We start from the raw sequence: 21,003 nt of genomic DNA, 5'->3' as shown, positions 1-21,003 counted from the left end.
CAGATTCATTGGTGCAGATGAATTTAAATGTATGAGGCGATTTAACTTCTGGAATAACCACAAATCACCAGTCCCAAAGGTCTCGGGGCTCACAGGTCTCCATATGTTTCAATCTATTTTGCAGGTTGCATATTTCACTTTTATGATTTTTTGTTGTTGTTTAATTTGAAATTTTGAAATTAATATTTATTCTGCCTTGTTATCAGCAGCCACAGACACAAACTTGCGTGACGGTATTTAATAGCGGGATATAGCTCAGTGGTAGAGCGCATGCTGAGGCTCCGGGGTCAATCCACGGCATCTCCACTTAAATTTGGGGGTAAGAGGGGGTATCTCAATCCACAAGGTCTTGGACCTTGTGATGGACTTTAAATTGGTAGTTTGAGAGGCGCTAGCTCACCTCCCGAGGGCTACCGAGGTGCCCCTGAGCAGCACAGACCCCCTACAAGCTGCTGATTGGGCGCCATTTGGCTGCCTGTCTCTCTACCACCACATCCTCTCCCATCTTTCTTGCAGTTTACAGGCCCCTTGTGTGTGTGTGTGTGTTCGGACTTACAAAAAGAATTGAAAAATAATTTCCTATGGGGATTAATATAATTAGAAAAAAACAATAAAGCTAGTTTTCATTGATTGCTTTACTTTATATTATTTCATTTTCTAGCTGATGTTGCCATGGGGATGTAGCTCAGTGGTAGAGCGCATGCTTTGCATGTATGAGGCCCCGGGTTCAATCCCCGGCATCTCCACTTATGCTTTTTTTTTTTTTTTTTAAATCTCAGTTTCTCTCCTCTCATCTGCTCTATGAATGTCAGATTTTTTAAATTTCTATTTTATTGCCTGCCGCTTTCTCTATTCTATGGGTTCGATTCGGTCACATTGATATGTAATCTGATATGGAATTGTTTGGAACTTTTGAATGCATGTTTATCATTCTCATAAATCGACAAGATCAAATAAAATGTTCAACAATATATTTGAGAATAACGTAGTTCTTATATCATCCTATATATTAAGACAAACATTACATAAATACATAAACGTTCCTTCTCCTTAATGTTTTCACTCTGCTGACTTCCATCCACAGCCTGTAATGCTCAGTCCAGACCTGAGATTGTTCGAATGCGCTCTTTTTTTATTTCTGGGCCACAGACACCCCAGCTTTGTGCGCACGGACCACGCCCCGGCCCCGGCGTGCGGTGCGCCAGGCTCGGTTAGCGCACAGCCGCTACATCCGGGCGCTCTGCTCGGTTTACAAACCCTGGGAAGATGGCGACTTCAGGGAGGACTGCATTATTATCCTCCACCTCATCCGGGCCTAAGAACACACTGGAGAGCTCCAACCCGGAGGAAGATGACGGACAGGATTTATGGTGGGCGATGCGTTTATTAAAGCTGGGTTTTTACGCGCAGCGTTTTAAGGGCGCAGACTCCATTGTGTTGAGAGGAAGATGGGCTGACAGCTAGCATGCTAACGGGAATAACTAGCATCAGCACCAGACTGCCTGGACACTTGGTGACACAGCAACACTAGCTACGCGCTTGTCAGCGGTGGTTTATGAATGAACCAGCTTTGTTAAGTGTTGTTATAACAGTGACGTCCTTTTTGCAGGTCCACCATCCTGAGTGAAGTTTCAACCCATTCAAGATCGAAGCTCCCGTCTGGGAAGAATGTCCTGGTCATGGGTGGGTATCTGTGCGCGTCTGCGGTCTGATTGTTAGCCTGGAGGCATCGTTATGTCGTATAGCCTAGCTGGAGGCTTGATTGTCTCATCCTCGTTAGATACTATCAGTTAGCAAAGCTAGCATGTGCTGGACTGACGGTGTTTCTGTGATCACGTACTGTGCGTCGGATAGCAGAGACGGACAGGTGTATTTCCCTGACGCGGGCGCACGGACAGGCGCGCACACGCTTTCTCCTCATTGTCTCTTTAAAGGAGATGAGCAGTTTTGAAAGTCCATGAGCGATTATGGTAGGAGTATGTAGGTAAGGATGATGCTGAATGGACGAGACGTGGCCCACGGGGCGTAATGTGACCGATGCGGACACGGGTGTCTCCGCGTCTCCGTTCTATCCTCGTGTCCCGCTGCTGAACGCTCACAAACGCGTCCGATTGAGATAATCCTGCAGCGTGTTATCTACTCCAGTTTATCAGTGATTTAAAGCGTGGCTCGTAAACTATTTTGTATTTTGTGCTCCGTGACATCAGCGCGCTCCGCTCTGGGGTGTGTGGCGTCCCCCTGTCGGATGAGATGATATGGAATGATGCAAAAAAAAAAAAATGGGTGCAGCCTTGACCTTATAACTCCTTCAATAACAGATTCACGCTGAGGGTTGTGTAATAATGCAAAGAAAGAGGAAGGCAGTTTTCAAATGATAAAATACAACAAAATAGAAACGAGTTTTGGAGGTTAGAAAGTCTATTAAAGAAGGAAAATTGAAATTATATACAGTTTAATGTATGGTGAAATGTATGGTCAAATTAAAACTGATAAACATAAATAAAATCTAAAAGATCATTCATGTGATGAGTTCTTGACAATATTTTAGAGCAGACATACAAAATTGTAATTGTTTTTAGAATTGTTAGAATCTGACTGTAATAGAGAAGGTGCTCAATGAGTGCAGGTAAACTAAGGATCTTTGGGCTGCTGGTTAGACAAGAACAAAAACATTTTAAGGTTATGTAATGTTGATTAGTGTGTATTGCATACTGTGTTTTACCCATTAATGCTATAGACAGTAAATATGGACAAATTGTGCAAGTTTGTCATAAGTTTATTTCTCAATAGATTATGATTGAAATTTTAAAGTGTGCTCGTTACGACAGACAGCGGTGGCATAGATAGGGTTTCTACCCATATTTTCTATTAATTACTGACTTTATGCATGTCCAGGTGAGGTGGGTTCGGGGAAGACCACCTTGGTTGCTAAGTTACAGGGCATTGAAGAATACATGAAAGGACGCGGCCTAGAATACCTCTACTTCAGTGTCCATGACGATGACATTGATGGTGAGCAGTCACTCCATTTTGCTCTCTTTTTTTCCCTGACTGCACACCTCCAGCAGTATATTAGCAGAAGCCTGTCTTTACCCTGGTATGTTTTTGTGTTTAGATCACACCAGGTGTAACGCCTGGGTGCTAGACGGCGACCTTTACCACAAAGGTCTGCAGGGAGTCGCCGTGCCGGTGGACTCTATCAGCAACACATTGCTTCTGGTAACTGTGGACATGTCGCGGCCTTGGAATGCACTGGATTCTCTCCAGAAGTGGGCAGCCGTCGCTAGGGAACACATTGACAAACTCCGGGTCGCCCCAGAAACGCTGCGGGAGCTGGAGCACAGACGTGAGTCACACTGACAGCAGTCAGGCAGAAAATGAAACATACGTCAGTGTTTGTGAGTGGAGATGATTTTAACCAAAAAGTGTTCTTAGCTGTATCTTAGGAGCCGTAGAATAATAACACCTCCACGTTTTATATTGTGAGTCTTCCTAGGTTTCACATTTTGCTGATCATTGTTTGTTTGTGTGTGTGTGTGTGTGTGTAGTTGTAAAACAGTTCCAGGAGTACACAGAGCCAGGCAGTGGGGAGGATGGAACCCCACAGAGGAGGAGTGAAGAGGAGGAGAGTGTACTACTGCCGTTAGGAGATAACACACTGACACACAATCTGGGAATACCAATGGTGGTTGTTTGCACCAAGGTACGCACACATACACACACCCACAGACTCACACTCACTGCTGTGTTATGAATATGGGGTATGGGTGTAAATATATTTTACCTTAAAAAGTGTGAGCAGTCCTCCACGTGATGTGTAAGTGCGATTATTGTGGCAATTTTTTCTGTAATTATTTAACTCCTTGAAGAAAAGTACTTTTTTGCATTGTATCTTTACAACCTCTGTAATCTGTCTCCCGCGACCCACGGCAGCGGACAAAGCGGATATCGGCCATGAAAGAATGAATGTAATCTGTGTAACACTTCATTATCTGCTGTCAGTGTGACGCCATCAGCACGTTGGAGAAAGAACACGACTACAGAGACGAGCACCTGGACTTCATACAGTCTCACGTCAGGCGATTCTGTCTGCAGTGTATCTTTCACCAGTCGTTTTTTCTGCGCTTCTTTGTTTTCATGAGCTAAATGGTTTAAAAATAACAAACTTAAAGTGTCTGAAAACAGCGAAACTATCGATCGGTAGCGTACAGTGAGCTGTAGTCAGCCATTTAGTGTAATAGTTAATCAATAGCGCTGAAAATGTCCCTCTGAGAAGCTAATATTTATGGGATTTCAACATTAGTTTGGTCTAATGTTGAAACAACGTAGTGGCCATTATTACAGCATTTCTTCTTCTCAGACAATACTACAAATTCCCATTAGTATTTTAGCCCCTGAAGCTATAACTAAAGTGATTGATTATTGCTTTGTTGAAACAATAAGTGGATAAATACTTGGTTGCCCAATACTTTTTGAAAATGTGTGTATTCGCCTTTGGAGTGCAATATTGGAGATAAAAAAACTTATTGTATTTCAATTTCACAAAGACTGTACTCTGCCATTAACCTGCGCAAGATCTGTTTTTTTCTTGTTATTTTAAAAGAAGCAGATTTTATTTTCCACTGTGGATTTTTAAAAAATTCTTTCTGCTGTAATTAAAAATGGCGGCGTTTAAAATATCCTTGACAACCGTGTCAGATGGAGCGTCTCTGGTTTACACTTCAGTGAAGGAGATGAAAAACCTGGACATTCTGTACAAATATCTGGTCCACAGACTCTATGGCTTTCCCTTCCACAGCCCTGCACAAGTGGTGGAGAGAGATGCCGTCTTCATGTAAGTGTGTGTGTGTGTGTGTGTGTGTGTGTGTGTGTGTGTGTGTGTGTGTGTGTGTGTGTGTGTGTGTGTGTGTGTGTGTGTGTGTGTGTGTGTGTGCCAAGACAGAGGATGCTCTTACGTGTGTTAAAACTCGTTCTCTCACCTCTTTCAGTCCGTCAGGTTGGGACAATGAGAAAAAGATAGCTATACTTCATGAGAACTTCCAGACAGTAAAGGCAGACGACAGCTTTGAGGACATAGTCGTCAAACCGCCCGTCAGGAAGGTACAAGTCTAACAAAATAAAAAGCCATCATAGATTGATTAATGCGTCAGTGTTTCAAGTCATTAATTGGATCATTTTTCACACTTGGAAGTATCTCTGCAGGAATTAGAGGTTTTACTCCATTAAATCTACCATGTGACGTGGAGCCTGAGAAGGAGTGCTGGAAAAGTAATGTCTTGTTTTTCACCAGATTGTACATGAAAAGGAGATTCAGGCAGAAGATGACCAAGTGTTTCTGGTAAAACTGCAGGTGAGAGAACATTCGTGTTGTGTTTATGCCAGTTGGTTATCGCCTGTGGGTGAAGTTAAATCAAATTTGAGGGTCCTGACATCACTACTAATTGTTATGAGTTCATATTCTGCTCTAATTTGCAGTCGCTGCTCGCTAAACAGCCCGCTGTGACAGCAGGGCGGCCAGTGGTGAGTGGTTTGTTTGTATGCTTTTTATTTTGTCCATCTCATAGGATTAAAAAAAACCAACTCCCCTTGTTCACATGTGAAAAACTGTTGTTTTTTTCATAGGACACCACCAGCAGAGCTCCCACCGGTTCCCCCAGGACGAGTAATCGCTCTGCAGCAGCTAATGTAGCTAACGCCATGCCACAGTCGGGTACAGTCATAGCATTTGTCTGCAGCATACAGCTTACCTGTGTGTGTTTTTTGTGTAACTTTTTTCTTTCATATACCCTGCAGGTCAGACCAGTGAGGGTGTGTTGGCCAACTTTTTCAACAGTCTACTGACAAAGAAAGCAGGGACAGGGGGGCCAGGGACACCGGGTGGCGGTAACAACACGCCAGGAACAGTTCGAAAGTCAGGTGAGAATTCTCAATCAGTATGATGGTTTATCACCATTTTTTTACCTCATCATGCATCCTTTTGTGTTGGGCTTCTCATCCCATTATCCATCCTTGTTCGTCTCACTGCTCCACCTTTCTGTTTTCTTCTCATGACTTTAACACAGCACGTGGTGAAACAAATCCTAGAAGGGTCTGAATACATCTACCAAACATGCAATCACTCATTGTCTTTATGCTTGTCTTGTAACTCTGTGCCACCATTAACGTCATTCACAATGTGTGTATTTATATGCACTAGTCAGAGGATGCTGGCCACGTTAAGGTGTGTGAGAGAGAGAAAATTCATAATTATTATTGCTTCTCATGTTATTAACTTTTCAAAAAAACCTTCTCATTTCCTTTCACCCCCTCAGTCGAGTCTGTCTTTTATTTTATGCAAGCACGACTTAACGTATATGCATTGTAATAATCAATATCGATTTGAGGTTTGACGACGCCAATTTTACCAGAACCAGTATATTTGAACGGCTGATGGTTTAAGATCAGTTACGCTCTTAATCTTTCCCCTCCAAATATCCTGTCCCCATTTTGTTACCCTGCATTTTTTATTTTTTTGGCATGCTGCATTGCATTTCCCATAAGTCAGACTTGCTGCAAAAATTGCACATGATTATTGATAAGGCTGGACAATCTGAGAAAAGTATTCTGATGGATGCAGTCAGAAATATATTTGAGATGTATCCTAGTTCTGGTTATAGTTGGGTAACAACAGGAAGTCAGTACATCGTGGTTTTAGTACTGCATACAACCCTGAATTAATATCCCACTGCTATAATTTGAAATGCTGACATTCAGTATTTCATCCAGCTCTTATTTGAACCATGTGTAACTGTCTTTGTGATTCAAAATTGTGACAATGCTTTTATTTTTACTCTGTCTGGAATGTTTCCTTGTTTTCAATGCGACACAGTTGCTAATTTTACCGTTTGCATCACACCCAGGTTCTAAGCTGGGTTTGGGCGATGTACAGGCAGAGCTGGACCGCATATCCAACCGGGAGACTGAGGCTGACTTGTCCAATGCCAATGAGACGCCCACCACTGACGGCCAGGATACATGAAGACCAACACGACTCCCCCTGTACTTCTTCTCTCCCCTCCTTCTCCACCTCCACCTCAGTCATCTTGAACAGCCCTTGTCCTCCAACCCTCCACTCCATCACAAAGGTGCAGGGAGAACGAGGGGTGTTGGAGTAAAGTCGGTGATGGACACACAGTTTTGCGTCCCCTTCATATTTCACTTTCTCTTTAAGAGGAAGGACTCACTGTCTCTTCCCTCTACCCCTTGTCCCACCTCACCACTTCTTTTTCTCTTTCGGCTGTTGTGCTGAGGGCAAGTGTTTGTCACTATTACATTCAAGACTGTCTGTTACACAAGGGTAAATGGAAATGAGGGACCAACAGGGGTGCGGAGGTTTCATTGAATGAGAGCAGCGTTTAAAAAAAGGTTGATCGCAAGAATGAAAGTGAGTGCTTCTCGTCCATTCGATTGTTGCAATGGTGAAGCTAGTTTTTACTGTAGGAACTGCTGAGGGATGCATGTTGAAGAATCCACTCTCTAGGGGTGATTGTGTGTTTAAATTTAAGTGGAACAAATGTCTTTTGGCCAGGAAAAGAGATTGAGAACAAACAGAACAAAAAAATGCCTGAAAGAAAAATTGTTACAAACTTGTTTTATTGGTTTTTTTTTAAGGTGAAGGGACAAGCGTACCAGTATTTGTGTGTGTGTGTGTGTGTGTGTATGTGTGTGTGTGTGTGTGTGTGTGTGTGTGTGTGTGTGTGTGTGTGTGTGTGTGTGTGTGTGTGTGTGTGTGTGTGTGTGTGTGTGTGTGTGACTGAGGCACAGGATATATAGAAGTGACTTCAACCTAGATGCGTATGTTGTGAGATTTTGTTCTGTTTCTGTCAACCAAAAGTAGAAGACATTACTATGCTCTCACACTCTAAGCTATTAAAGCGGTACACACGGTCCTTTCTGCTACACTACATGAACAAAACATGACAAAATTATATATACTTCATACACTCAACCACTACTCCTGTGCAGAAAGGACCTTCTGCAGTCCATCATAACACTCAAATTTATCGGCCAAACGTCCTCCTGATGTACATCCTGCTCAGACATGTAGACAACAACCAGTGCGCTGGAGTAGGGGTTATAGGATAGTCAGGGCTGGGTAGCTGAGCTTTACGTGTTCGGAAAGAAGCGCTAGTGATTCAGTTCCATAGTTACTCAGAGCTGGGAGGTGGGTGGGCAGGAGGGGCCAGACTAGGGAGAATCACAGCAGGAATGTACAGTCATTGTCTCGCGGATTGGTCCTGTTATTTCAGAGCTCTGTGTTGGCGTTTGTATAATCAGATCTGTTAATCAGTCAAATAAAAGGTGTATTTATTTGGATTCATCCACCATGTTTCTCATTGTTTTTATTTTCCTGTCCTGTCTTTACTCGAAATAAATCATTGCAAAAGGACAAAAGCTGCTCACTGTCAAGGTTACTTCCATGACATCAGCTGGGTGGAGTGGAAGGAACACCTGCCATAGTGAGTTTGCATTTCAAAAAATGAAAAGATGATAATTCATTTACAAAATATTTGCATGGTTTCATGAAATAAAGAACTTTATAGAGGTGTTGCTGTGCATGTATAGAGCTCACAAACAAGAGGATGAGGGAAAACAATACTAAATATCATTAGAAGTCCAAACTATGAAGAGACAAATTAAGTAACTTCTGTCCACACTGGGTTCACTCCTCTCCTGTCAATCCTGATCTCTGATCAAGGATTGCTTGAGTGCTTCATATTTATGTACAATATATTCCTAGAAGCCCTCATCGTCTTTTATCTGAATAATTTAAATCACATCTTTAGAATAATACTGTTTGTGGAATCCCTTAAAATAATCTTCCTGTTGTTTTCTTATTAGCTCTATAAGAAGAAAGATGAGAGCAGTATATTTGGAAAATGAGAATGGCATTATTGTCTAATGTTACAAGAAAGAGGTTTTGTCAAATGAGTATGAGAAATGGCTTGCATTTGTGTTTTTTAAACACATGTGAGCATTTTATCTGTGGAGGAAGTGTCTAGGGGATGTTTTAATAAGGTGACATGTTGTAAGCACCTATTCTACTTACAATACAATACTTACACCTATTCTACTTAAAGCTTTTCATACAAAGTGAGTAGCCCAAAGTGCTTTAAATAAAAGCAATACAAAAACAGTTTACACAAGAGAAATCCCCCTCATCCCCAATACACACACAAGCTAGACTAAAAGGTTAAAAGTAATAATGAAAAATTTTAATAAATAGATAAACACATTTTTAGTTAAAAGCCAAGTTAAAAAGGTGGGTCTGGAGTTTGTTTTTAAAAATGTCCACAGTCTGTTTTCCTCAGATCCTCAGGCAAACTGTTTCACAAACGTGGGCCGAATATCCATAAACAGTCACTAAAATAAACATTCACCGTATTTTAGTTGTAAGCAGTAACTGACAAAACACTTCTTTTTGCTCTAGTGTTGTCTTTGTGATATCTGGGTGATTTATACCCTTTGTAGTTATGTAATTAAAACTTTGGACTTTGACCTCTGTTGTCTTTAGCATGTGTCAGCCGCATGAACATGGAATTTACAAGTGTTACAAACTATTTTGATTTAGGTGAATTATGTTTGTGTAACATGAAGTTGATGGATTTGAGAGGTTAGATATCAGATGGTTGTTTTACAGATATGGGTTGGATTTTGCAGTCATTCCTATGATAAATTTTTTATAAAAATTGCAATGCAAAAATAACAACTATGCAATTTTCACAATAAACATGATGTCCGTGCCTTTGAAAGCAATACACATTGGTCCATATAATTGTGAGTTCTGTATGTAGTCATTTAATGAAGGATTTAGCTAACATCTGATCTTTTCTTTTTTGATAATTCAAAGGAAAGGAAAGGAAAGAAAGGAAAGGTTGTTACATGAAATTCAAGAATGATATGACAGATTCTATTAGTGTTTTTATGAGTAAAGTGCGTAAGGAGATAAATGGTTTACCAGAAACTTTCATTTTTGTCGATTTATTACTTCATTGAATTAAGATGAATGAAAAAGATTAAAGGTTTGTGTGTGAGTTAACTGCATATTAAATCAAACCCCTCCATCACACCAGCTCATGAGGCACATTCCATTCTAATGAATGCACCTCGCCCTCCACACCACTACACCAAGTACCCCATCATTCATTTACGACGACGAAAAACACTAAAACGGATACGTCCTCTCTGCCCAAAATAATAAAATTCAAATTCGATTAGTGACTATACAGTCATAGTTTAGACATTAAAAAAATGCGCCCTATTTTTTCAAGTGCGGCAGAATACTGTATTTTCGCCTTCGCCATCTTGATGCTCGATCGTATAGGCGGATGCAGAATCTTCGGCGGAGCAACAGTGGGTGTGCTTCGGTCTTCTACGGGTGTTTCACCTAGCAGCCGTTTTCCTATTTTCATCCAAGAGAAAATACAAAATCTTCCTGACAGGAACCACGGAGGAGCCCCTCGACTCTGGTAACAGTAGTATGTTTAACTGCATTTATCATATGATGGTTACACATCGCGTCAGTGTTTAGTTCATTGAAGAAAATCATCTTTTGCTTGGGAGGGGGTCCGGTGGGGTTTTCAGATTTGGCTGGCAGGAAAGCAGGTTTTGTACGGTGGCGCTTGGATCTACTTTTCATACGTACTGGTTAGCTAAGCTATTCGAACCAGAATCAAACATTTGGTGGGTTCGTTTGAAAGCCACAGCTCCAAAAATGAACTGATGTTCAACATTAAAGATTTATAGTACTGATTGTTATTGCGACGAGTCCTAACAACTTGGTTTTTGTGAGTGAGCCCGTAAGCAGTGTTTGTTTATGTTAGCTAACTAGCGGTTAGCTAGGTAGGTTTAGCATAGCAAACGCTCAAGGTAAGCTAGCCAACCTGTTAGCTAGCGGTGATGGCTACATGTTTGCGTGTCGATCTTGATTCCTGGTTGTTATTCGATGAAACATACAGTTTTCTAACTTGTGGTTGGACATCCTGTTACGCTGGTAGTTAAACCCATCATGAAAGGAGGAGTCATGGAAGTGATTGCGGGTGGAGGGAGTAGTTTCTCTCATTGGAAACCCAAGCTGCGGGGTCGGAACTTGGCCGTGGTAGGGGGAGGGGGAGAAATATGTCTTTGATGTTATTTGCCGCTGAATGGTGAATTGTGTTCATGCTGGCCTGGAAATACCCACCGCTTTGCTCTCTCGCTGGAGGTGGAGGCTCGGTATTTCCCCTCATACCTACGCTGGCAAGGTTAACAAGCGTCTGAATCAGAGGGAGCTGACACAGTTAGAGCAGTAGATAGTGGTTCTTTGAGTAAACCCACGAAAGCGAAATGCACAAACATTAGCGCAGGTTTGACTTGTGCAAACAATGTATTACGGTTGTGTGCAAGTTGTGTCATTTCCTCCTGTTTAACTCTATCATTTTACGCAGACATAACTGCTGTTCGGACTGAGGGCAGGCAAGAACAATGGCTACCCAGTGTAAGTATGAAAAACTTAGGTCTGAGTTGGTTTTGTGTTTTCAGGAGCACGACCACTCTTAATTTTCTTCTACGTTGATAAGTAAGTTTCTGTAACCCTTTGACAAGAATAAACGAAAACGTTGTGCAAATTTACCAAAGCTGAAAGGCACAGTGGAAAAGGATGAAATGGGAGTGAAGTGAGCACATGTCACAGTATCCCAAGCACAGTATTTTCTGCACTGTAAAGATAGATAGATAGATAGATAGATAGATAGATAGATACTTTATTAATCCCGGAGGAAATTGCATAGCGCACCTAAAAGCTTTTAATTTTCTCAAAAACCAAAAGTGTGCCTTTTAATCGAGTGTGTGCCTTTATATATGAAATGGCTTTAAAGTAGGCCATTCATTGAAGGTGCGTCTTACAGTCCAGTGTGCCTTATAGTGTGGAAAATACTGTCATTAAAGGTGCGTTACAGTCCAGTGTGCCTTATAGTTTGGAAAATACTGTAATGATCAGTTTCCTTTTGTTACATCAAGATTTTTCATTGATCAAGAATATTTCTGTTGATTGTAATGGAATGTTTACAGTTTAAATTTATTATCACTAACATTGAGGCAACAAGCCTTTTTTTTGCACATCTTCATTTAGTTGTGTTTTTGCCTTCATGGGATGACTGCGTTTGATACTCTTAATTTTATATTTCACTTTAAATTTTTGGCTACTGTATCTCATATATACAGTAATTTTTTAATATTAGGGTTGCAGAATGCTTTAAAAGAGCAAACATTAAAAATATTGGATCTAAAATAGAAAAAATTATGCATCATGTAAAAATGACTTAACTGTCAGCCATTACTTGAGTTTCACTGTTTTCCCTCTTTTTGTGTAGCTGATTTGATGGAGTTGGACATGGCAATGGGGGACAGCAAGGCTGCAGTGAGCCAGTGGCAGCAGCAGTCTTACCTGGATTCAGGGATTCAATCTGGTGTTACTACCACTGCGCCGTCCCTGAGTGGCAAGGGAAATCCTGATGCTGAAGAGGATGATCCAACTCTATATGACTGGGAGTTCAATCAGCCCTTCACTCCCGAAGCTCCAGGTATACAAGACTGATTTATGTTGTTACTATGACACAAATGTTATCGCAAATTATCCTGTAATTGATAGACAAATTTTTCTAATTTCGTGTCAATCATCACTTTCAGACATAGAGGGATATGCCATGACTCGTGCCCAGCGTGTGCGTGCTGCCATGTTTCCTGAGACTTTGGAGGAGGGCATCCAAATACCACCAACCCAGCTGGATGCTGCTCACCCAACTGCAGTTCAGCGCCTAGCAGAACCCTCTCAGATGCTAAAGCATGCTGTGGTCAACCTTATTAACTATCAAGATGATGCTGAGCTGGCCACTCGTGCCATCCCTGAGCTTACCAAACTGCTCAACGATGAGGACCAAGTATGTCTACAAAGAAATTAATAGTAAAATAGTACTTGCTAATTAACATGGTTTTGTTTATATTATATACAATCAATGCTGATTAAATCAGATCCTAAACCATCTGTTCATAAAGATGTACTTTGTCCTAGGTTGTTGTAAATAAAGCAGCTGTAATGGTGCATCAGTTGTCCAAGAAGGAAGCTTCACGTCATGCGCTAATGCGCTCCCCACAAATGGTTTCGGCCGTTGTTCGCGCCATGCAGAACACCGGTGATGTGGAGACAGCTCGATGCTCTGCTGGTACTTTGCATAATCTTTCCCACCATCGTGAGGGGCTGCTTGCAATTTTCAAGTCTGGAGGCATCCCTGCTCTGGTCAAGATGCTTGGGTAGGAAACTCAAAAATTTGTGGTCCTATCGAAATTAGAGAAACTCTGTGCACATATTTTTGAAGTTCACAACAGCCAATGTGACACACAAATGAACTAATTTGTTCATTTGTGTGTCAGACACACACTTGTCTTCCCTTTCCAGTTCTTTCACACTACAGGTTAATTTTGGCAACAGTTTACAAGGGCAAAAATGTGTTACACAAGTTATAAATTCAATGAGTCACTTTTTAGTCACCAGAATAATAATTGAATATTTTCCTTTAGGGATTATTAAAGCATTCATTCATTCAGATAGAAAAATGGCCATTCCTTCTCATTCCTACAGTCAGATTTGTTTAATCAGTTCACTGTTATTACACATTTTTGGTGGTGGAAGGAGGCAGGAGTACCTGGAGGGAACCCACGCAGTCTCTGGAAGAATATGCAAAATCCATACATCAAAGCCCAAAGACCCTTGTGCTGTTATTGAAATGTTGCCCGTAATTCATTTTTTTAGTCTCTGTGTAAAGTAGAAACATGCAAGAAAGTTATCTGGCTTAAAGTATTTACTTTCATAAATCATCCTATTAGTCCTTTATTGCTTATTTTACCATTGTAATTCCAATTGTCTTTTTCGTCGTAGTTTTTACTTTGCACATCATTTGGTGATGCACAAAAATCATCTGGCCGAGCACTGGCATTTTCAGGCTGCATCAAATCTCCCTTACAATTGCCAGCGTGGAGTAAAACTTGAGCTTTGTCTCTGGCATCTTGTATGAGGTGGAAGAATTACCAGTTCATTGACATTGCTATCCATGTTTGATTTAATTCACCTATTGAAAGCTCAAAATGGACCTATCAAGAAGAAATAGTAATTGATAAGCAAACACACCGACTTACGTTACCCATTCTTTGGTTTCTTTCTCAGTATTTGCTCTCACTACAAAATGTCCTAAAGACAAAGTCCTCTAAGAAAGATGAAGGGGATTTGTCAACTGTTACTGCATGTCACAACTGCAGGAATATTGCTCGTGGAGACATGTTGGGAATGACTGAGCTTATTGGGACCATTGTTATACCAAAGCACATCAACTCTAACGAGTAACAATAACGGGTCTTTACATAACAAAATAAGAAGGACTCTTTTTCTTCTGCAGATCATGTGGATTGTCATTTGGCAGGGACAGAGGAAAAGAACACTACTTAATAGATGGCTTACGGTAGTGTTTTCTCTGACAGATAAAAATAAATTGCTTCCCAAATTAACTGTGGGAACTGTTAATATATCTGGGCAGCTTGTCTAACCAAAATGTGTGTTTGTGTGAAATGGCAGTTGTTGTACAGGTTGTACAACAAATTAATTCATATCAGAATCAGAAAAGGTTTTATTGCCAAGTACAGTAAAAATTACTGTCGAGGAACTTGATGCGGTGTCGGTGCATAGAAAGGCGGAAGAGAATAGTAGTGAGTGAGGAATAGGATAAGAATACAAAAACTATTTACTATTCAGATTACGGTGTGTTTAGATACTGTATAAGGATGGTGATTGCGGGTGAAGAAAATAAGTCCCAACAGTAAACTGTCTTTGCAGAGTGGTGAGGGGCTGATGGTTACCTGGGGGGGGGGGGCATTGTTCATGATTAAAAATTAAAGTGCGTGCGACCCAAGGTTGAATTGCTTTGTTGACTCTTGCAATTAAAGTTTCACAAATGCCTTCATAAACTAACATTCATTGGGCAGCTAACATCTTAAATTGAGCAAACTGTCATGCTTATATTAGAGCTCAGTCCAACAAACGTAATCCAAGTCATCATAGGATTGACTTAGCATAGTAGCCAAATGTGAAAAATTTATAATTACATATGTAAGAGTGCAGTTAAATTTTAGACTTGCTTTGTTGGGTCCCTCAAAGCGTCTTTCCCATTATTTCTTCATTGTGCTGTGTTTTACATCTTTTCAGCACATTTTAAATTTGACATTTGGTCCCCTCATATTCAAGGTTTTTCCCCACAGTACAGTTAATGAAGACACTTGTTTTTTCTCTTCTACCACCTCATTTGTTTCCTCTCCGTATGTCCATGTTGTTGTTGGAGCCACATGACACACAAAATGGATAATTGCAGAGGGCTGCCCCATGTCTTAAAGCAGCCTTTTTCTGCTTCTATGAGTGGAGTATAGACCTCAAGTGTTCAAGTGATCAAAATTATGAATGAAATGTGTCTAAATGTACCTGAAGTTTCCTGTGTGTCTCAATTTATATAAAACAGATCAGCAGCCCTAGTTTTGACTGTTTTCTGGATTATCTTTTGGGGTGTTTTTCTAGCTCTCCAGTGGACAGTGTTTTGTTCTACGCCATCACTACGCTCCACAACCTTTTGTTGCATCAGGAGGGGGCAAAGATGGCTGTGCGCCTGGCTGGTGGACTGCAGAAGATGGTGGCTCTTTTGTCTAATACTAATGTCAAGTTCCTGGCTATCACCACCGACTGCCTGCAGATCCTGGCTTACGGCAACCAGGAAAGCAAGGTATTACCTTATGAAGTCTCCACGTCCTCTGTCATCATTGTGATGCAATTGACAGCATGTCTAATTTGTTTTGGTTCTAGCTGATCATTCTGGCCAGCGGTGGTCCCCAGGCGCTGGTCAACATCATGAGGACCTTCACATATGAGAAGCTGCTGTGGACCACAAGCAGAGTTCTCAAGGTGCTCTCAGTTTGCTCGAGCAACAAGCCTGCCATCGTTGAGGCTGGTACGTACATAATCATGGTAGAGAAATAAAATCAAAGTAACGCACAGTGACTGGTCTTGCTCCATGCAGAACTCCTAGTATAATGAGAGGTCTATGATATAAAGTTTGTTTCCAAAGCAAAATTCCTCTGAGTAGTGATGAGTTGTTTTGCTTTGTGTGTAGGCGGCATGCAGGCCTTGGGACTCCACCTGACAGACCCCAGCCAACGCCTGGTCCAGAACTGCCTCTGGACTCTCAGGAATCTTTCAGACGCAGCCACTAAACAGGTGCGGCATACACACAGTGATGTAACGTTAAAAGCTGTATTCTGTGTGATAAATGCCTGTAATATGTAACAAAATGATTCTAATGTGGGACACAGTTGTAATATATACAACCAACACATAGTATGGTTTAGGTTTGTTGAGCCAATTTGACAGTTGCATTAATTCCTTCCCATTAATTTGTTTCCTCGTGCCCCGTCCAACCCATCGTCCACCCTTTCCAGGAGGGAATGGAGGGTCTCTTAGGGACGCTGGTCCAGCTGTTGGGCAGTGATGACATCAATGTAGTGACATGTGCCGCTGGAATCCTGTCCAACCTGACCTGCAACAACTATAGTAACAAACTCATGGTGTGCCAGGTCTGTATGATTCTTCCAGGTTTTTGGAAATTTAGCATGATGGTCATTACATAAAACAGGTCTAATAATTATTCACACAATCCGCTGATTGATTGTGCGTTAGGTCGGTGGTATTGAGGCTCTGGTGCGAACGGTGCTTAGAGCTGGAGACAGAGAGGACATCACAGAGCCGGCAGTCTGTGCCTTGCGTCACCTGACCTCCCGCCACCAAGATGCTGAGATGGCTCAGAATGCTGTGCGCCTTCATTATGGTCTGCCTGTAGTGGTCAAACTGCTGCACCCCCCATCCCACTGGCCACTAATCAAGGTCTTGTGCTACATGGGTTTTTTTATAATATCAAAATATCTTCTAGGATTTGTCCATTGAGACATCATGAACATGGTTTTGTTCCCACATAATAAATATTACTTATTATCTCTACCTAGGCCACAGTGGGTCTGATTCGCAACCTGGCCCTTTGTCCAGCCAATCACAGTGCTCTGCGGGAGCAAGGAGCCATCCCCCGATTGGTCCAACTGCTCGTCAGGGCTCACCAGGATACCCAGAGGCGTACCAGCATGGGAGGCAATCAGCAGCAGTTTGTGGTGTGTAATCAAGTCATTGATCTTTCTATTATTCAACATGTAGACGTTTGTGTGTTTGATTATCCTATCCCCTCTCTAACGCATCCAGGAAGGTGTACGTATGGAGGAAATAGTTGAAGGTTGCACAGGAGCTCTGCACATCCTGGCCAGGGACGTTCATAACAGAATTGTCATCAGAGGTCTCAACACCATTCCACTCTTTGTCCAGGTAAAGTCACAGTCTTGATGCTAGAGAAACACGCTGTCTGCATGTAAAGATAGTTGTTTAAATCTTACCTCCTCCCTCTTGCATTCATTGCTTCCAGTTGCTGTATTCTCCAGTGGAGAATATCCAGCGTGTGGCAGCAGGTGTGCTGTGTGAACTGGCTCAGGACAAGGAAGCTGCTGAAGCAATAGAAGCTGAAGGAGCCACTGCGCCCCTCACAGAGTTACTGCATTCCCGTAATGAAGGTGTAGGTGAGTGTCCGTGCACATCAGACATTATCTACTCTGGCATTACTTGTGCACATTCAGTTTGAATGAATCGTGTGCTTTGGGTTCTTCTAGCAACCTATGCTGCAGCCGTCCTGTTCCGCATGTCTGAGGACAAACCCCAGGACTACAAGAAGCGTCTGTCAGTGGAGCTCACCAGCTCTTTGTTCAGAACAGAGCCAATGGCCTGGAATGAGGTAACCATACAAGGAGAATTAAATAAAGAGCTGTCATTTTTTTATGTATGTGATCACAATGAATGTGACCCAGTCGATATACTCTATGATGTAAGACTATGGAGTAAGACCGAGTCCAATGCAGGCTGGCTTTTGTCATCACTGTTTTGGCTTTTTGTAGACTGGAGACCTGGGACTGGACATTGGAGCTCAGGGAGACCCTCTGGCTTACAGGCAGGACGGTGAGTGCACGTTTTCTCTCAATTGAAGTCTCTATTTAATTTGTAACCTAATGATCTTAGTTTTATTGAAATGCGTGTTGAAACAGATTTAAGTTGAGTCTTTTTTGTTTATTTATACAATTACACTTGAAGAAATATTAAGCTAATGGTATATCATTTATTGTCATGCTTCATGCTTTCAATATGCAGTAATAGCAAATCATGGTGCTTTTTTTCAAATGAAAGACTTTTGTTTTGGGTTTTCAGATGGGGCCTACCGGGCATATCCAGCAGCCTATGGACAGGACTCCCTTTTGGACCCCATGATGGAGAGTGCCGACTACCACACTGACACTCTGCCTGACCTGGGCCACCACACTGATCCGTTGCCAGACCTTGGGCACACCCAGGACCTGATGGACAGCAACCAGCTGGCCTGGTTTGACACAGACCTGTAGGATTGGTAAGACTCTCCCACACAAATATTGCATCGCTAAATTATTGGTAAATTTAAAAAATGTATTGATGACAAATATTATATTGTGGTCTTTTTGCAGTTGTATTCTGAAAAAAACACCCTGCATCGTGATTGGCCTGTATTGTCTGGATCAGCATTATAATTGGCCTGTAGAGTTGTTGAAGGTAACGAGAGGAATAATGGGTCTTGGAAAGTGCCTGACACAAGAAAACAAAGATGGTTGCCACAGGAAAGTTAAAGCAAGTTGATGTGGGAAAGGGGAGTGGGGGGCAAAATATCAGAGAGATATGGAATCTTACAATGGAGGTCTTGGAGCAGGTTCCCTAAATGGATGAGCGCACATGAGATGGATCTTTTAAAGTTTGAAACACATATGTTTTAGCCTTGCCTGTATTCTTATCAGTTTTTGTTTCCATTTTTCTTAATCTGTTTTATATTTTTATTTCTTTTTGTATACTCATTCTCTGTTAAGGTACTGACCCAGCTTGCCTTCGCACTAGCCATCTTCAGTTTTATCTTCAATGCTAATCATTTGTATTTTTTAAAAAACGTATATTACATGTAGTGTTAAGTTATAGTGATAATATACAATGTTCTTTTCGTTTATGGCCGAATGTGTAGAACACTAATAATCAGTTGACTTGTACTCTGACTTAAAGTGTAACATTGTGTAGTTTTTTTATAATCTCAAAAATGGAGACTTATGCATTCTTAATATGTGCTTGTTAAAGCATAAAATATGTCAGTGTCACAAATGTTCTAAAGAGGGATGTGGGTGAAATTGAGGGTGGTTGGGGATAAATCTAGAAGTGTTTTATATACAGTATCACCGGTAGGTTAACAACTATTTTGTATGCTATAATTGGATGTCTGATAGAAATGTCTTTACCTCTATCATTGGTGGTCAAATAAAACCCAGTTTTATGTGATATCAATGGTAGCTAGGTTGATGAACCAGTTGTAGTCCTGCTGTGCTTATTTTGAAGATGAGGTCATGACACGGCTGAACAATAAAATGGCATTTCATTTAGTCCGTGTCCCGTGTCTTCTTTACATCACTGATGTTTTTTCTCATGGGTTCTGTGTTTGAAAAATTCCACAGTTAGGATGGATTATGCTCTAATCATTGAAGGACAAAAATGTCCTGTTTATATTTATGGATTTTCATCAATCTTTTAAAGATCAGAATTCTAACACTTTAAATACCAGTTTGTACTGCAGTGTCCTTTTTCTGTACTAGAAATAAAGCGTAAGTGTGTGTACATGTATCTGGATTTATTAAAAGAATGAAAAACTAAATTTCTAATGGGGATCAATATGATAAGAATAAAATAGCTCTACATGTTTGATTTTCTCACTGAAAATACTATGGGGATGTAGCTCAGTGGTAGAGCGCATGCTTTGCATGTATGAGGCCCCGGGTTCAATCCCCGGCATCTCCAGTTATGCTTTTTCTTTAAGGTGAGTTTTGGCTCCTTATAATCTGATCATTGATAAGAAGAAAAAAACACATTTCAAGGACCTCTCGACAAGTTTTTAATCCGATTTAGTGATGTCCGCTTTGTTCCGGCGCTCCGACACATCCCGAACTCTGGGCGTTCCCATGTGAAGCACTGCTCCGGAGCCTGCTTCAAACATGGAGAAACCACGTGACTGATGACGTTTGGCACACAAGTGCGCCAAAACACTAAGCGCCCCATGCACCAGCTGAGACAGTGTAGTGTTCAATGTGTGATCTGAAACACCGGACGGTCCGAGATGTGTTAAAATTAGGGCTGTCAGTTTAACGCGTTAGATTAATTAATTACGCTGCAAATTAACGTGCTATAAAAATTAACGCAATTAATCGAGAGTGGCAAGTCAATGTGCAAGCATTTTAAATTTGTCCCATTGCGTGACCCGTAGGCTGCAGAGGCATGTCACTTCCTACCTGCGCCACTAGTCAAAAGCTAGTGATGGGCAGGTGAAGCCCCGTGCAGCATTGAAGCTTTTCATCCCAATCGATTCATGCTGGTTCGAAGCTTCATGAGGCGTCATTTGCTCTAATATGACATCTGTGAATAAAACAGTCAGCAAAATGAAGAAGTATGCAAAACATGTATATTTTAGTGATTGTAAAACAACCCTATATATGTATATTACAATCACTAAAATATACATGTTTTGCATACTTCTTTATTTTGCTGACAGTTTTATTCACAGGCTTTCTGCTAAATGCCACACACGTCAAACTCATGCCACCTGATATTTTACCGTCCAGCAGATGTCATGCTAGAGCAAATGACGCCTCACGAAGCTTCGAACCAGCGTGAACCGATTGGAATGGAAAGTTTCAATGCTTCATGGGGCTTCATCTGCCCATCATTAGTTAATGCTGCTAACGATAGGTCTG

General features: G+C 41.4%; 2 protein-coding genes and 2 non-coding genes across 4 annotated transcripts; all 4 read left to right on the top strand.

Annotated features, from left to right (window-relative positions):
* Positions 1 to 674: 674 nt before the first annotated feature.
* On the top strand, positions 675 to 746 carry trnaa-ugc (transfer RNA alanine (anticodon UGC)). The gene has a single exon. It is a non-coding gene; the product is annotated as a tRNA-Ala (tRNA).
* Positions 747 to 1,246: 500 nt separating this feature from the next.
* dync1li1 (dynein, cytoplasmic 1, light intermediate chain 1) lies at positions 1,247 to 8,361 on the top strand. The gene is made up of 13 exons (XM_068332886.1): positions 1,247 to 1,370; positions 1,610 to 1,683; positions 2,896 to 3,012; positions 3,116 to 3,346; positions 3,549 to 3,703; positions 4,003 to 4,096; positions 4,699 to 4,834; positions 4,989 to 5,100; positions 5,291 to 5,350; positions 5,476 to 5,520; positions 5,623 to 5,710; positions 5,794 to 5,916; positions 6,900 to 8,361. The coding sequence occupies exons 1-13, from the start codon at positions 1,267 to 1,269 to the stop codon at positions 7,016 to 7,018; spliced, it is 1,458 nt and encodes a 485-aa protein (XP_068188987.1). The 5' UTR covers positions 1,247 to 1,266; the 3' UTR covers positions 7,019 to 8,361.
* A 1,997-nt stretch (positions 8,362 to 10,358) lies between these two features.
* LOC137607309 (catenin beta-1-like) lies at positions 10,359 to 19,641 on the top strand. The gene is made up of 17 exons (XM_068332984.1): positions 10,359 to 10,508; positions 11,466 to 11,515; positions 12,390 to 12,599; positions 12,706 to 12,956; positions 13,088 to 13,326; positions 15,632 to 15,833; positions 15,914 to 16,058; positions 16,221 to 16,324; positions 16,546 to 16,680; positions 16,784 to 16,987; positions 17,107 to 17,265; positions 17,354 to 17,473; positions 17,571 to 17,721; positions 17,812 to 17,933; positions 18,094 to 18,154; positions 18,401 to 18,596; positions 18,691 to 19,641. The coding sequence occupies exons 2-16, from the start codon at positions 11,503 to 11,505 to the stop codon at positions 18,589 to 18,591; spliced, it is 2,307 nt and encodes a 768-aa protein (XP_068189085.1). The 5' UTR covers positions 10,359 to 10,508; positions 11,466 to 11,502; the 3' UTR covers positions 18,592 to 18,596; positions 18,691 to 19,641.
* A 340-nt stretch (positions 19,642 to 19,981) lies between these two features.
* On the top strand, positions 19,982 to 20,053 carry trnaa-ugc (transfer RNA alanine (anticodon UGC)). Its single transcript has one exon. It is a non-coding gene; the product is annotated as a tRNA-Ala (tRNA).
* The last annotated feature ends 950 nt before the right edge of the window (positions 20,054 to 21,003 follow it).

The sequence above is a fragment of the Antennarius striatus genome, chromosome 14 (genome assembly GCF_040054535.1).
Source record: "Antennarius striatus isolate MH-2024 chromosome 14, ASM4005453v1, whole genome shotgun sequence".
In the NCBI taxonomy this organism is placed as follows: Eukaryota; Metazoa; Chordata; class Actinopteri; order Lophiiformes; family Antennariidae; genus Antennarius; species Antennarius striatus.
The sequence above is the reverse complement of the archived record's forward strand: the minus strand, read 5'-3'. Positions and strand labels throughout refer to the sequence as shown.

What these genes read in the sequence shown, in the direction of transcription:
- dync1li1 (XM_068332886.1), top strand. Translation starts at nt 1,267, where the DNA reads ATGGCGACTTCAGGGAGGACTGCATTATTATCCTCCACCTCATCCGGG. An exon ending in GAGAGAGATGCCGTCTTCAT is followed by an intron (nt 4,835 to 4,988) that starts GTAAGTGTGTGT and finishes CACCTCTTTCAG; the next exon opens with TCCGTCAGGTTGGGACAATG. An exon ending in AGGAACAGTTCGAAAGTCAG is followed by an intron (nt 5,917 to 6,899) that starts GTGAGAATTCTC and finishes CATCACACCCAG; the next exon opens with GTTCTAAGCTGGGTTTGGGC.
- LOC137607309 (XM_068332984.1), top strand. An exon ending in CAGACGCAGCCACTAAACAG is followed by an intron (nt 16,325 to 16,545) that starts GTGCGGCATACA and finishes CACCCTTTCCAG; the next exon opens with GAGGGAATGGAGGGTCTCTT. An exon ending in GCAATCAGCAGCAGTTTGTG is followed by an intron (nt 17,266 to 17,353) that starts GTGTGTAATCAA and finishes TAACGCATCCAG; the next exon opens with GAAGGTGTACGTATGGAGGA.